Source organism: Mobula hypostoma, chromosome 3, assembly GCF_963921235.1.
Source record: "Mobula hypostoma chromosome 3, sMobHyp1.1, whole genome shotgun sequence".
Classification (NCBI taxonomy): domain Eukaryota; kingdom Metazoa; phylum Chordata; class Chondrichthyes; order Myliobatiformes; family Myliobatidae; genus Mobula; species Mobula hypostoma.
The window spans coordinates 1,952,209-1,966,844 of record NC_086099.1 but is presented as its reverse complement, the minus strand read 5'-3'; the positions used below and the strand labels follow the sequence as shown (position 1 = coordinate 1,966,844).

The 14,636-nt window shown below is 40.9% G+C and overlaps 1 protein-coding gene across 1 annotated transcript in view; it reads left to right on the top strand.

Annotated features, from left to right (window-relative positions):
* srp72 (signal recognition particle 72) overlaps positions 1-14,636 on the top strand; it is a 135,435-nt gene that overhangs the window by 23,336 nt on the left and 97,463 nt on the right. Inside the window, exons 4-6 of the mRNA XM_063042557.1 lie at positions 4,292-4,435; positions 12,090-12,201; positions 13,202-13,233. Coding sequence (XP_062898627.1) covers positions 4,292-4,435; positions 12,090-12,201; positions 13,202-13,233 — 288 coding nt within the window. The remainder of the gene's footprint in view (positions 1-4,291; positions 4,436-12,089; positions 12,202-13,201; positions 13,234-14,636) is intronic.

The following is a 14,636-nucleotide window of genomic DNA, read 5'->3' as shown; positions in this document are numbered from 1 at the left end:
GAGGAACAGAGGATGGGAGGTGACCTGATAGAGGTGTACAAGATAATTGAGAGGCATCGATCGTGTGGATAGTCAGAGGCTTTCCCCCAGGGCTGAAATGGCTAGCACAAGAGGACATATTTTTAAGGTGCTTGGAAGTAGGTACAGAAGAGATGTCGGGGGTAAGTTTCTTGCGCAGAGAGTGGTGAGCACGTGAAATGGGCTTCTGGCGGCAGTGGTGGAGGCGGATATGATAGGGTCTTTTAAGAGACTCCTGGATGACTGCATGGAGCTTAGAAAAATAGCGGGCTATGGGTAAAACCTAGGTAGTTCTAAGGTAGGGACATGTTCGGCACAGCCTGTATTGTGCTGAAGGTTTTCTGTGTGTCTGTGTGTTCTTCACAAGGACTCCCTAGTCCCTTTGCATCTCAGACTTTTACATTTGCTCCCCATTTAGAAAATAGTCTGGAAATTTAGTTCTACCACCAAAGTGCATGACCATGCATTTTCCAATGTTGTATTTCATTTGCTGTTCTCTTGCCCAATTATATTGGCAACAAAATCATCTATTCCATCATCTAAATCATTGATATACAGCATAAAAAGAAGCGGTCCCAACACTGACCCCTGTGGAACACCACGAATCACTGGCAGCCAACCTGAAAAGGATCCTTTTATTCCCACGTGCTGCCTCCTACCAATCAGCCAATGCTCTAACCATGTCAGTGGCTTTCCTGTAATACCATGGGCTCTTAACTTGGGAAGCAGCCTTGTGTGGAAGCTTGTCAAAGGCCTTCTAAAGGTCAAATATACAACATCTATTGCATCCCTTTCATCCTACATGTAATCTCCTCAAAGAATTCCAGCAGGTTCATCAGGCAAGATTTTCCCTTAAGGAAACCATGCAGACTTTGTCCTATCATAAGATATAGGAAAAGAAGTAGGCCATTTGGAACATTGAGTCTGCTCCACCATTCAATCATGGGCTGATCCAATTCTTCCAGTCATCCCCACTCCCCTGCCTTCTCCCCATACCCTTTGATGCCCTGGCCAATCAAGAACCTATCTATCTCTGTCTTAAATACACCCAATGACTTGTCCTCCACAGCTGCTCGTGGCAACAAATTCCACAGACTTACCACCCTCTGACTAAAGTAATTTCTCTGCATCTCATTTCTAAATGGACATCCTTCAATTCTGAATTCGTGCCCTCTTGTCCTGGACTCTCCAACCATGGGAAATAACTTTGCCATATCTGATCTGTTCAGGTCTGTTAACATCCTGAACCTTGTCTTCTATCACCAAGTACTTGATAACCTCATCCTTAACCAATGACTCTAACGTCTTCCTAACCACAGAGGTCAGTCTAACTGGTCTATAGTTTCTTTTATGCTGCCTTCCTCCTTTCAAAGAGTGGACTGACATTGGCAATTTTCCAGTCCTCTGGCACCATGCCAGAGTCCAGTGATTTTTGAAAGATCATTTCTATTGCCACCACAATATCTGCCGCTACCTCTTTCAGAACCCTTGGGTGCAGTTTATCTGGCTGAGGTGACTTATGTCCCTTTAGGTCTTTCAGTTTTTTGAACACCTCCCTTGTAATAGTAACTGCACCCACTTCTCTTCCCTCACACCCTTCAACATCTGGCACACTGCTAGTGTCTTCCACAGTGAAGACTGATGCAAAATACTCATTTAGTTCATTTGCTATTTCCTTGGTCCCTGTTATTATCTCTTCTGCTTCATCTTTTAGCAGTTCTGTAGCCACTCTCACCTCTTTTATTTTTTACATACTTCAAAAAGCTTTTACTTTACACTTTAATATTGTTTGCTAACTTGCTTTCATATTTCATGCTTTCCCTCTTAATGATTCATTTAGTTGCTCTGTGTAGGTTTTTAAAAGCTTACCAATCCTCTGCCTTCCCACTAATGTTTGCTTTGGTCTAAAAGCGGAAGAGAGGCATTGATCGTGTGGATAGTCAGAGGTTTTCTCCCAGGGCTGAAATGGCTAGCACGAGAGAGCACAGTTTTAAGGTGCTGGGGAGTAGGTACACAGGAGATGTCAGGGGTAAGTTTTTTATGCAGAGAATGGTGAGTGCGTGGAATGGGCTGCCGGCAACGGTGGTGGAGGCGGATGCGATAGGGTCTTTTAAGAGACTCCCGGAGAGGTATATGGAGCTCAGAAAAATAGAGGGCTTTTGGTAACCCTAGGTAATTTCTCAGGTTAGGACATGTTCGGTACAGCTTTCTGGGCTGAAGGGCCGGTGTTGTGCTGTAGGTTTTCTATGTTTCTAACCTTGGACATTCAGCTCCCAACTACAACCATCCTTCAGCCACAATTTAGTAATCGCCACATCATTCCTGACAATCTGTAATAGTGCAACAAGATCATCCACCTTATTTCTTATACACCGTGCATTGAGATAGAACACTTTGAGTACTGTATTTGCTACCCTTTTTGATTCTGCACTGATACTCACTCTGCTGACTGTCATTATGTTCTATCATCTGCCTGCACACTTTCTTTTCCTTTTTTTACCATCCTGAGTCTCTTCACTTTGGTTCCCACCCCCCACCCCCCCTGCCAGACTAGCTTAAACCCTCCCTGACAGCTCAAAACAAACCTGCCTGTGAGAATATTGGTTCCCCTCAGGTTCAGGTGCAACCCATCACTTTTGAACAGGTCATGCCTCCCCCAGAAAAGATCCAAATGATTCAAGAACCCGAAGCCCTGCCCCCTGTACCAGCTTCTCAGCCACGCATTTATTTGCCAGATCATCCTGTTTCTACCCTCACTAGCGCATGGCACAGGCAGCAATCCAAAAATTACTACCCTGGAGGCCCTTCTCAGCTTTCTACCTAGTTCTCTAAATTCTCTTTTCTGGACCTCTTTGTTTTCCCTTCCTATGTCATTGGTACAAATATATACCAATACATCTGGCTCCTCTGACTCTTTCCAAAATGTTGTGGATGTAATCAAGACGTCCCCGACTCTGGCACCTGAGAGGCAACATGCCATCTGGGAGTTCCATTGATGTCCGCAGAATCTCCTGTCTGTTCCCTGACTATCGAGTTTCCTATCACTACTGTTCCCTTCTTCCTCTTTCCCTTCTGCACCACGGACCCATGCTTACTGTCAATAACCTGCTCTCCATGACGTTTCCCTGGGAGGTCATCCCCCACAACAGTGTCCACAGTTGTATATTTATTTCTGAGGGGAATGGCCATGGGGGTACTCTTAGCTAACTGCCTATTAGATGGCAGGAGATTGGGGCTGAGAGGAAATTTGGATCAGCCATGATGAAATGGCAGAGCAGATTTGATGGTCCAAATAGCTGGATTCTGCTCCTTTATCTCGTGGTCTTACAAGATCAAGGATGTGATGCTGAGGCTTTATAAGGCATTGGTCTGACAGCACTTGGGTATTATGAGCTGATCTGGGCACCTTATTTGAGAAAATACGTACTGGCATTGGCAAAGTTCCAGGGGAGGTTCATGAGAATGATTCTGGGAATGAAAGGGTTAACCCATGAGCTGAGCTTGATAGCTCTAGGCCTGCATTTGCTTGGGTTCAGAAGAATGTGGGGGAGGAGGGATCTCATTGAAATCCATCGAATACTGAAAGGCCTAGATAGGGTGAACGTGGAGACATTGTTTCTTATAGTGGGTGAGTCCCGGTCCAGAGGGTACACCCTCAGAATAGAGAGATGTCCCTTTAGAACAGAGATGAGGAGGAATTTCTTCAACCATAGGATGGTGAATCTGTGGAATTCATTGCTACAAATGGCTGTGGAGGTGAAGTCATTGGGTATATCTAAAGCAGAGGTTGAAGGTTTCTTGATTAGACAGGATGTCAAAGGTTACAGGGAGAAGGCAGGAGAATGGTGTTGGGGGATAATAAATCAGCTATGATGGAATGGCAGAGCAGACTTGATGTGCTGAACAGTCTAATTTTGCTCCCATTTCTTAAGATCTAATTGCTATAAGAGCTATTTAGACAGAGAATGAAATAGGCAATGAACCTAGTGCAGGAAAATGGGTTAGTGTGGCTGGTTAACATGTCCAAGTGGATATAATGGGCTTTCGTGCTCTATGATTTATTCTAGTCTGGTTGTGGCTGCAGGCCTGTCAAAATGGTTGATTTTTGATTTCTCCCTTGTTGAGGAGCAAATAGGGACAGAGAATAAGCACAACTCTTACCAAATGTCTTCCTATCCCTTGAAAATTTATTTAGTAAATCAGGTTGAGATCTTTACTGGAATAAAAGCATCTTTATTTTCTATAGTTAACTTCACCTCTTCTGCAAATTCAGTTGTACAGATTGGAACGGTATGAAGACTGCTTAACAGTTTATCGTGATTTAATTCGGAATTCACAAGATGACTATGAAGAGGAAAGGAAAACCAATCTTTCTGCGGTTGTGGCAGCTTTAAGCACTTGGCAAGATTCATACCCTGTAAGTATGAGAATTTACCTCTTTAAAGAACTGTATTGCTTTCTATTGCTATCTTTTATAGTTTAATGCTGAGATTTTGTGTGTAATTTTTTTTGCATGAACTTGAGGAGCAAAGCATTTTGATCTTTGTTCTGTCTGGGAGGAGAAGGGGTGAGAGCAGAGATGTTAGACAAGCATGAAATGTGGTCAAGTCCTCTTAACCCTGATGGAGGGAAGCCATATTTCAGAAAGAATGATGACATTTCAGAGGCTCTTGTGTGAAATGCCTGACCACGCATTTGCATGGTGCACTTGATAGAGGTGGAGAGACTGAGAGGATGGAATGGAGCTCTTTCAGGATCCAATGTGGTAGGAGTAGCAAGGTGGTTGTGGGAGGCTGTAGCTTGGTAATGGATCTATGGCATTATGCTATTCCATTTGATTGACATCCAGTCCGCTGCTCTAATGTTCATTTCCTTCATTAAAACTTTCTACAATGAAGCTCTAGGTCACCTGCCTTAACAATTCCTTAAATGACACTAATAAAATGCAGTTGGGCAGCAATTATGTTCAAACTTCAAAGTAAATATATCATTAAAGTATATATATGTCGCCATATACGACCCTGCGATTTCAATAAATCCATAATAGAATCAGCAAAAGTCTGTACTAACGGGCATCCAACCAGTGTGCAAAAGACAGCAAACTGCAAATACAAAAATAATTAAAAATAAACAATAAATATCAAAAATATGAAATGAAGAGTCCTTGAAAGTGTTCCATTGGTTAAGGGAACATTTCAATGATGGGGCAATTGAAGTTATTCTCTTTGGTTCAAGAGTCTGATGGTTGAGAGGTAATAACTCTTCTTGAACCTTGTAGTGTGGGTCCTGAGGCTCCTTCACCTTCCTGATGGCAGCAGCAAGATGAGAGCATGTCCTGGGTGATGTGGTCCTTGATAATGGATGCATCTTTCCTGCGATAACGCTTCGTGTACATGTGCTCAATGGTGGGGAGGGCTTTACCTGTGATGGACTGGGCTGATTCCACTACTTTTTGTAGGCTTTGCCATAAAAGGCCATTGGTGTTTCCATACCGGGCTGTGATGCAGATAGTCAGTACACTCTCCACTACACATTTATAGAAGTTTGTCAAAGTTTTAGATGTCATGCCAAATCTTCCGTAATTTATTTTTTATTGAATTTCATCATCAAACAAACATTTCCGTGAGATGTATTTCAGATACTGTACATATATATCATGTAATCATATTTGCCACAAATCTCCACATAATATTTATCTGAGATATACACCTATAGAAAAGAGAGGAAAGAAAGAACAATCGAAAGGAGAAAACTACGTACAAGTAGGGAGTGATCTTTTTTTTACAACATATTCATTGACTTGTGAGAATAAAATCAGGCCTACGATGTGTTATGTAGTTAAAACATTTTTCCCAGTATGAATCAAATTGTTCCAACTGATGATTAACAGATGCTGTTATCTTCTCCATTTTGTAAATGTCCATTGTAATTTCCATCCATACATTTAAAGTTAGGCACTCCTGTTATAACCATTTCCTGGTAAGAGTAAACACAAAATAATATGCAGATTCTGGAGTCAAAACAACACTCACAACACGCTGGAGGAACTCAGCAGGTTGGGCAGCATCCATGGAAAAAATGAGTCAACGTTTCAGGCCGGAACCCTTTGTCAGGACTGAAGAGGGAAGGGGCAGAGGCCCTATAAAGAAGGTGGGGGAGGGTGGGAAGGAGAAGGCTGGTAGGTTCCAGGTGAAAAACCAGTAAGGGGAAAGATAAAGGGGTGGGGGAGGGGAAGCAGGGAGGTGAAAGGCAGGAAAGGTGAAGCAGGAATAGGGAAAAACACAATGGGTAGTAGAAGGAGGCGGAACCATGAGGGAGGTGATGGGCAGCTGAGGGAGGGGGCAGAGTGACATAGGGATAGAGGAAGGGAGGGGCAGGGAATTACCGGAAGTTGGAGAATTCTATGTTCATACCAAGGGGCTGGAGACTACCTAGACAGTATTTGAGGTGTTGCTGGTAAGCGTCTTTTTACCGGCCACCAGCAGTATATTCATTAAATATTTATCTCTTTTCAGCCATTCTCGAGGTATATACCCAAAATATATGGTCTTTCTTTCTAAGGGTATTTCACATTTAAAAATGTCTTGTAGGACATTGTGTATCCCACTCCAATAGTCTTTGATAACAGGGTAATCCCAGAAAATATAATGGTTTGCATTTTGATTTCCACAATTTCTCTAGCAAACCGGGGGGGGGGGGGGGTTACTATCATAATGGGATTTCTGAGAGGGTGTAATAAAATATCTTATCAAGTTTTTCCACCAGAACTCCCTCTATTTCTGTGAACTGGTACACTTCCATTGATACCTCCATATTATTGTCCAGTCTTCCTTAGATATTATTATCCCTCCTTCCTTCTCCCATTTTGTTTTAATGTATGAAGTTGAATGTGTTTTAAGATTCGACAAACCTTTATACACGCTTGAAATGATTCTACTACAGTTATTTGAATTATATGCTTTTCTAAATAGCTCTGTCAAACATGTACTTGCCTTGGTTACATTTTTAACCCTCCTATTAACATACTGTTGCATCTGTAAATACGGATAAAAATCTTGTTTTTCTAATAAGTGTTTCCCTTTAAGCATTTCAAAACTGAATAGTGTTCCTTCTTTCATTATATTGCAAAGAACTGTTATTCCTTTAGCTTAGTTATTCCTTAAATCTAGCATCCAGTGTATTTGGCGTAAAATCCAAGTCATATGCACACCATTTAAGAATTGCAATATCTCCCTCTAGTTTATATTCTTTTATAATAGTTTTCCATATTTTAAGAGTCCATTTCACCCACGGGTTGTCAATATTATTTATGTAACTTTGTAGATTGTTATCAGCTAAAATTGCCTGTATGTGGATGAAAAGTATCCTCTCCTCAATGTCTCATACCCCTTTCTAGGGTAAAACTATGAGATAAATATCCATGGATTTTAATCCTAGCAATAGGATTGTTGTATAGTGCCTGTATAGTTTTAATAATTGTGTCATGTAGACCAAATCTATGTAAAACTCTGTAAAGAAAATTCCAATTAACCAAATCAAATGCCTTTTCAGCATCCACGCTTATCACTATTGCTTCAATTTCATTTTTTAAAAAATGATCCATAATGTGAAGTGTCCTTCGTATATTGTCTTGTGTTTGGCATTGTTGTATAAAACCTGTCTGATCCTTATGTATCAGTATGGGTAGAAACTCTTCTAACCGTTTGGCCATGATGGAGGTAGATATTCTATAATCTACATTAAGAACGGATATTGGTCTAAACGACCCACATTCCATTTTATCCTTGCCTTCTTTCGGTATGGCTGAGGTTATCGCCTCCTTCCAGCTGGGTGGCATTTGTGCCTTTCTTAGAGCCCAGTTCAGTGTGGGGAGTAAGACAGGAATGAACTCATTTTTAAACTCTTTATACCACTCTGCCGTATATCCATCTGAACCTGGTGACTTGCTTAATTTAAGCCTACTAATTGCAGTGTTTAGTTCAACTTCAGTTATGTCAACAGTCATTGTTCTATTTTGCTCTTCGCTTAAAGTGGGTAACTCTAAAGAATTCAGGAAAGTGTCAATTTGGGTTATGCTTCCCTCTGGAACTTTGGAATATAGAGTTTTGTAAAACACTTCAAAAGCTTCTTGAATTTCACTTAGCTCATTTTTTATCATTTTTGTTCTTGGATCCCTAATTCTATGAATTGTATTTTTTGCTAATTTTTTCTTCAGTTTCCACGCCATTATAAACATAGACTTAGATCCACTTTCATAATGTCTCTGTTTCCTGATATCTTGCGTAGCCAAACTATTAATTTCATTCCAAATTTTTAAAATTTCCTCCAATGTATCCTGGGCCAAATTCAATTTGTGTTTTTTTCTAGTTCCTTCAGCCTATTTTGTAATTCCTGTAATGTTTTATTCCTTATTTTTTTCTTTATATGAAGATATCGCTATAATTTTCTCTCTTAAGACAGCCTTCAGAGTATCCCATAGAATGGGAGGTGAAACCTCTCCATTATCATTGAATTCTAAGTAAAGACCAATTTCTCTTTTTAAGTTGTTCCTTAAAATAGGGATCATTGAGTAGACTTGAATTTAGTTTCCAAATAGTATTCTTTGGTTGTAGGTCAGAATCAACAGATAAATATATAGGTGCATGGTCACTTACATCTATTGTCCCAATTCCACGAGTGTTTATTTTGTCTTTGTCTTTTCCAAATATTATGAAATAGTCTGTTCTTGTATATACGGAATGGGGGGCGGGGGCGCAGAATAATGAGTGTAATCCCTTCTGTCGGGAAAAGGTCCCTCCATATATCAATGAGACCAACATCCTCAAAAAGAGTGTGTTGACTTTCTTATGTAAGGACTTTGTTTCATAGGTTTTTCTATTGGAAGAGTCTAACTTTGGTTGTAATTGTAAATTTAAGTCTCCCCCACATATCAGGAGACCTTCTGTTTCCATTACCATAATATTAGTAATTTTCTGGAAGAAACTAGTATCACTTCCTGGGCATGTGTATATATTCAATAAAGTAACTGGATTTCCATCTATATTCCCCCTTACCAGAATACATCTGCCCTCCTTATCTCCCATTTTGAATACTTTTTCAAAATTTAGCTTGCTTGAGATGAGAATAGCAACTCCTCTCCTATGTCTTGATTTATATCATAAAAACAAATTAGTGAAACCCATTCTCTTTAGTTTTCTATGCTCAATATCACGTAAGTGAGTTTCCTGTAAATATACTATATGGGCTTGTTCTTTTTTCATTTTGGATAGAATTTTACTGTGTTTGATTGGATTTAACACCCCATGGACATTCAAAGAAATGAATTTTACTTTGTCTTTAGCCATGTGTATTTATCTGTCAATATATCATTGAAATTAGCAGAATAAAACATAGTTGATCTACTCCCTGAACAAATAAGAACCAAGAAACGCGAATAATAAAAAAAAGGCAACAAAGGTGTGATTGCAAGGCTGGGGTCTCTAGTAGATGACCCTGGGTTGAGCTGGAGGAAACGTCTAGCCGTGGGGATAGCCTCTCCTCCCTGTGAGTTGGGGGCCCCCATTACAGTACCCAGAAAAGTAAGTGAACAAGTCTATGTCCATTATCAGAAAAGATTTCCCTGTGTATTCCTCCTATATATATATTCTCATTTAGGTGGGGGAGAAAGGAGTGAATGAATGAATAAAAAATATTGAGTAATATAAAATCCACATTATAATAAGTATTTCTTGAAATAGGTATAGCACCGTCTATTTTTGCTTCCGTTTATCTTACCAACACTTTTAAAGTTAGCAAACCTTATGGCTCTTCTGGAGGGGGTGAGGGCTGTCTTCGGAAAACTCAGTCTCTTCCTGATATTCTCTCTCCCTCCTCCCGTCCCCTGCTTTCTCGGTTCTCTTACTATTTCCCAAGCAGATCGGGATAACTGCTCAGCCAGGCTTTCCCTCGGTTTGATCACACTGACAGACAGCCGTCTGTTCCTCATGTCTGTAGTCGCCTCTTCCACTGTCTGATACAGTTGCATGCCATCTTCATAAAACACCCGCAGTTTAGCAGGGTACGGAGTTTGGAATCTAATCTTTCCTTGCTTTAATACTCGCTTTACTGCAGAGTATTCTTTACGTTTCTGCAGGACCACCGGGGGTTAATCTTGATTGAAATATATTAATTTCCCGTCCAAAAACACCCTCTTCTTACCCCAGGCCCTTCGGAGAATCTCCGCCTTGGAATTGTAGCGAAGGAATCTAATTACTATTGAGTGTGGCTTATCTTCTCTGTCTCCAGTAGGCCTCAGGATGAGCGCACGATGCGCCCTCTCAGTCTCAAACTCCAGAGTGGAGGGAGTCTCTAGCGCGTCCTGCGGCAACTTTCCTACAAACTCCATCATAGACAAACCCTCCGCTCCTTCGGGAACATTGTATATCCTGATATTTTTCCATCGTGATCTTCCCTCCTGGTCAATCAGTTTACTTTCTTGTTGATTTAATATTTTTATCGTCTTACTTAGTATCCATACAACGTCTTGCACGTGATCTTCCACCTTCTCAATTCAAGTCTCTGCCACCGCTATTTTCTGATTGATGTTGGCGAGTTTTGACTTTATATCATTAAGTTGCTGTTTTATATCTTTTTGGAATTCCCGTATCGCTTCCAGAATTTTTATCATATTTGCAGTTTCGCCTGAAGGAGGCCCATCGTCAGCCTCGTTAGCACGTGTTCGGGTAGGAGAGCCGCGCGTTATACCTCTCTCGTCCATCGACTCCGCAGTGATGCTTTTTTATAATCTCCATTCTTGCCCCCCCCTTATCAATTCAGATATTCTGGAAAGATCTTATATTTGATGGATTAACGGGGCAATATATGTGTTTTTCCGGAGGAGCTGTTGATTTAAGCTGCCATTCTGGACGATGACGTCACCGGAACCCATCTTCGCAAATTTTTAAGGAAGTAGAGGTGCTGCTGTGCTTTCTTCATAATTATGTTCTGGGTCCAAGACAGATCCTCCAAAATAGTAACTCCGGGGAACTTAATGCTACTGACCCTCTCCACATTTGATTCTCCGATGACGACCGACTCACGGACCTCTGGTGTCCTCCTCATGAAGTCAATATCAGCTCCTTGGTCATGTTGACATAGAGTAAACGGTTGTTGTTATGGCACCACTCAGCCAGGTTTTCCATCTCCCTCCTGAATACTGCTTTGTCACCATCTTTGGTTTGGCCTGTGACAGTGGTGTCATCACCAAACTTGTATCTGGCATTGGAGCTGTGCTTGGCCACACAGACAAGTGTAGAGTGAGCAGAGCAGGGGGCTAAGCACAGAGTCTTGTGGCCCACCTGTCCTGATAGAGATCTTGGATCATATCAAATGCTTTGTCATGTTTACATATCGTTAGCTGTCAAGCAATCAGAATCAGGTTTAATATCGCTGGCACGTAGTGTGAAATTTATTGTTTGTCGGCAGCAGTACACAAAAATCTATAAATCACATTAAGAAATTTATAACATGCGACAGGTTATTGGTGGTTCGAAAGCAAAGGAATTAGATTGAAAGCGTTATGAATAACAGTTTTTTAAAGTAAATTATGGTAGACTATCACCACAAACAATGAAGAGATGAGTGAGGGCAACGTGAACTCGAGGTGTGAACTCTCCACAACACTAAGACTGTGATATTGCCCCTGGCTGCTGAACTTCGTGTCTGTGAACTGTGTGGCGACTTGGCCCACTAATACTGAGGTTTTGGGCCTACTCCGAGCCGCTCCGGGGATTTTAATCTAAGGACTCATTGTGGTTCGGAATGCTGTTGTTGCTCACTTCTATTGTCTGCAAGATTTAGTTTTATTTTCTCTTTCTCTGTGGGCACTGGGGGTGGTGGTTGGTCTTTTTTAAACTGGTTTCTTTTCGGTTCCTTGCTTTGCGACTGCCTGCTAGCAAACAACTCTCAAGGTTGTAAAATTTATATATTCTTTGAGAAGAAATGCACTTTTAATCTTTGAATATACATATGTTTAAATTAGTAATGCATAAAGAAAGAGCAAAAGTGCAATGCTATTTAACTTTATTTCACAGGAGGATTTGGGCCTACCTGAAACTTCCTATGAACTGTGTTACAATGCTGCTTGCACGCTGATTGGTGAAGGAAAGCTGTCCTTGGCTATGAATAAACTTCAGAAAGCTGAGGGTAAGTATCATTTGCAAAAAATTAAAATGAACACTTAGTATATATTAATAATATTAGAAATGGCTGTAAAGGCCCAACAAAGCACAAATCATCAGCAATAAAATCAAATGAATGGAAATACTGGAAATACTCAAACTTCAGCAGATCCTAATGAGAGGGAAAATAGCATTTCAGTACAATGACAGTTCATCAGAACTGGAAAATGCATGTTTAATTAGACCCAAGACCATAAGATGTAGGAGCAGAATTAGGCTACTTGGCCCATCGAATCTGCTCTGTCATTCAATTATGGGTGATCCTTTATTCCTCTCCTCAGTCTCATTCACTGGTCTTCTCCCCCTAACCTTCGATGCCATGTCCAATCAAGAACCTATCAATCTTTGCCTTAAATACACATAACCTGGCTGCCACAGTTGTCTGTGGTAACAATTCCAGAAATTCACCACCCTCTGGCTGAAGAAATTTCTCTGCATCTCTTTTTAAATGGACATCCCTTTATTCTGAGGCTGTGGCCTCTTGTCCTAGACTCCCTCACCATGGGAAACATCCTTTCCGCATCTTCTCTTTCTCGGCCTTTCAACGTTAGTAAGGTTTCACTCAGATCCCCCCTCATCCTTCTAAATTCCAGTGAGTACAGACCCAGACTCTCAAATGTTCCTAGTATGATAACCCTTTTACTTCCAAAATTCTCATTCAACTGTACATGAATGCCCATGACTACAGCCAAACAAAGCAGTGTTACTCTGGGGCCAAGATGCCAAAATAGTTGGAAAAATCTTACTCTTCTAGTTTTGGTAAAGGGTCATTAACTTGAAACATGACCCCTGTTTCTTTCTTCATAGATGCTGACTGACCTGTAGAATATTTCCAGCACTGTTCTTACTTCAGATATGTATTATTGATTTTCACTCATTTCCTCCTCCCCGGCATACACCACCCAGAAGGGGTAATTAAAATTACTACTTTTCTAATTCTATGTACGTTCTCTCTTTTGATTTAGAACTCTGTCGGCAGTCATTTTCAGAAGATACTGTGAGTATTGCAGACCATGAAGGTCCTTTGATTCTTGTGCAAACTTTTTTTAAGCATTAATTACATGCAGTGAAACCGGTGTTAAATTGATTGGACAGAATCTCTCCATATTGTGGCATTAAAAAAAACTATCTTTTATCATTAACTGATATGAAATAGTAAATTTTAACTTGTAGAAGAAACTCCATGCTCCTGATTGGAACAGATGGTAGTAAAGTCTCACCATGTTGTTAAAGAGTCATAGCACAGAAACAGGCTCTTTGGCCAATCTAGTTTGTGCCGAACCATTTAAACTGCCTACTCCCATCAGCCTGCAACGGGACCATAGCCTCCTACACCCCTATCATTCATGTACCTATCCAAATTTCACTTAAACTTTGAAATCGAGCTTGCATGCACCACTTGCGCTGGAGGCTCATTCCATCTCCTGTACTCAATACTTTGATTTATGAAGGCCAATGTGCCAAATGCTTTCTTTATGACCTATCTACCTGTGACACCACTTTCAATCAATTATGAACCTGTATTCCCAGATCCCTTTGTTCTACAGCACTCTTCAGTACCCTACTGTTCACTGTGTAAGACGTTGTTTGGTTGGTCCTACTGTAGTGTAACACCTTGTACAGTCTGTATTAAATTCCATCTGCCATTTTTCAGCTGATTTTTCCAGCTGGTCCAGATCCTGCTGCATGCTCAGATAGTCTTCCTTGCTGTCTACTACAACCCCAATCTTGCTGTCATTTGCTGTTAATCACATTATCTCCTAGATCATTGATACAGATGACAAACAACAACAGCCCAACAACTATCACTGTGTCTCTTCACTAATCATAGCCTTCAATCAGAGAGGCAACCATCTCAGGCATCTCCCACAAGTCAAATTTCTAATCCAATTTACTACCTCATCTTGAATGCCAAGCAACTGAACCACCTTGATCAACCTCCCATGAGGGTCTCTATGTCTGCCTTGCTAAGTCCGTGTAGGCGACATCCACTGCCTTGGCTTCATCCATTTTCCTGGTAACTTCCTCAGAAATCTCTGTAAGGTTGGTTAGATATGACGTACCACGCATGAAGCCTTGCTGATGATCCCTAATCAGTGCATGCCCATCCAAGTGCTCATATATCTGGTTCCTTAGAATACCTATCAGTGACTTTCCCACTACTGATTTCTTGGTTTATTTTCAGAACCTTTCTTAAACAGCACAACAACATTAGCTATCCACCAATCCTCTGGTAGCTTACCTGTAGTGAAGCATGATTTAAGTCTCTGCTAGGGCCCCAGTAATTTCTGCGGTTGATTCCTGTAAGACCGAGGAGCACCTTGTTAGGCCATGGGGATTTATGCACCCTAATTTACCTCAAGACAGCAGACACCTCATCCTCTGTGATCGGTAGAGAGT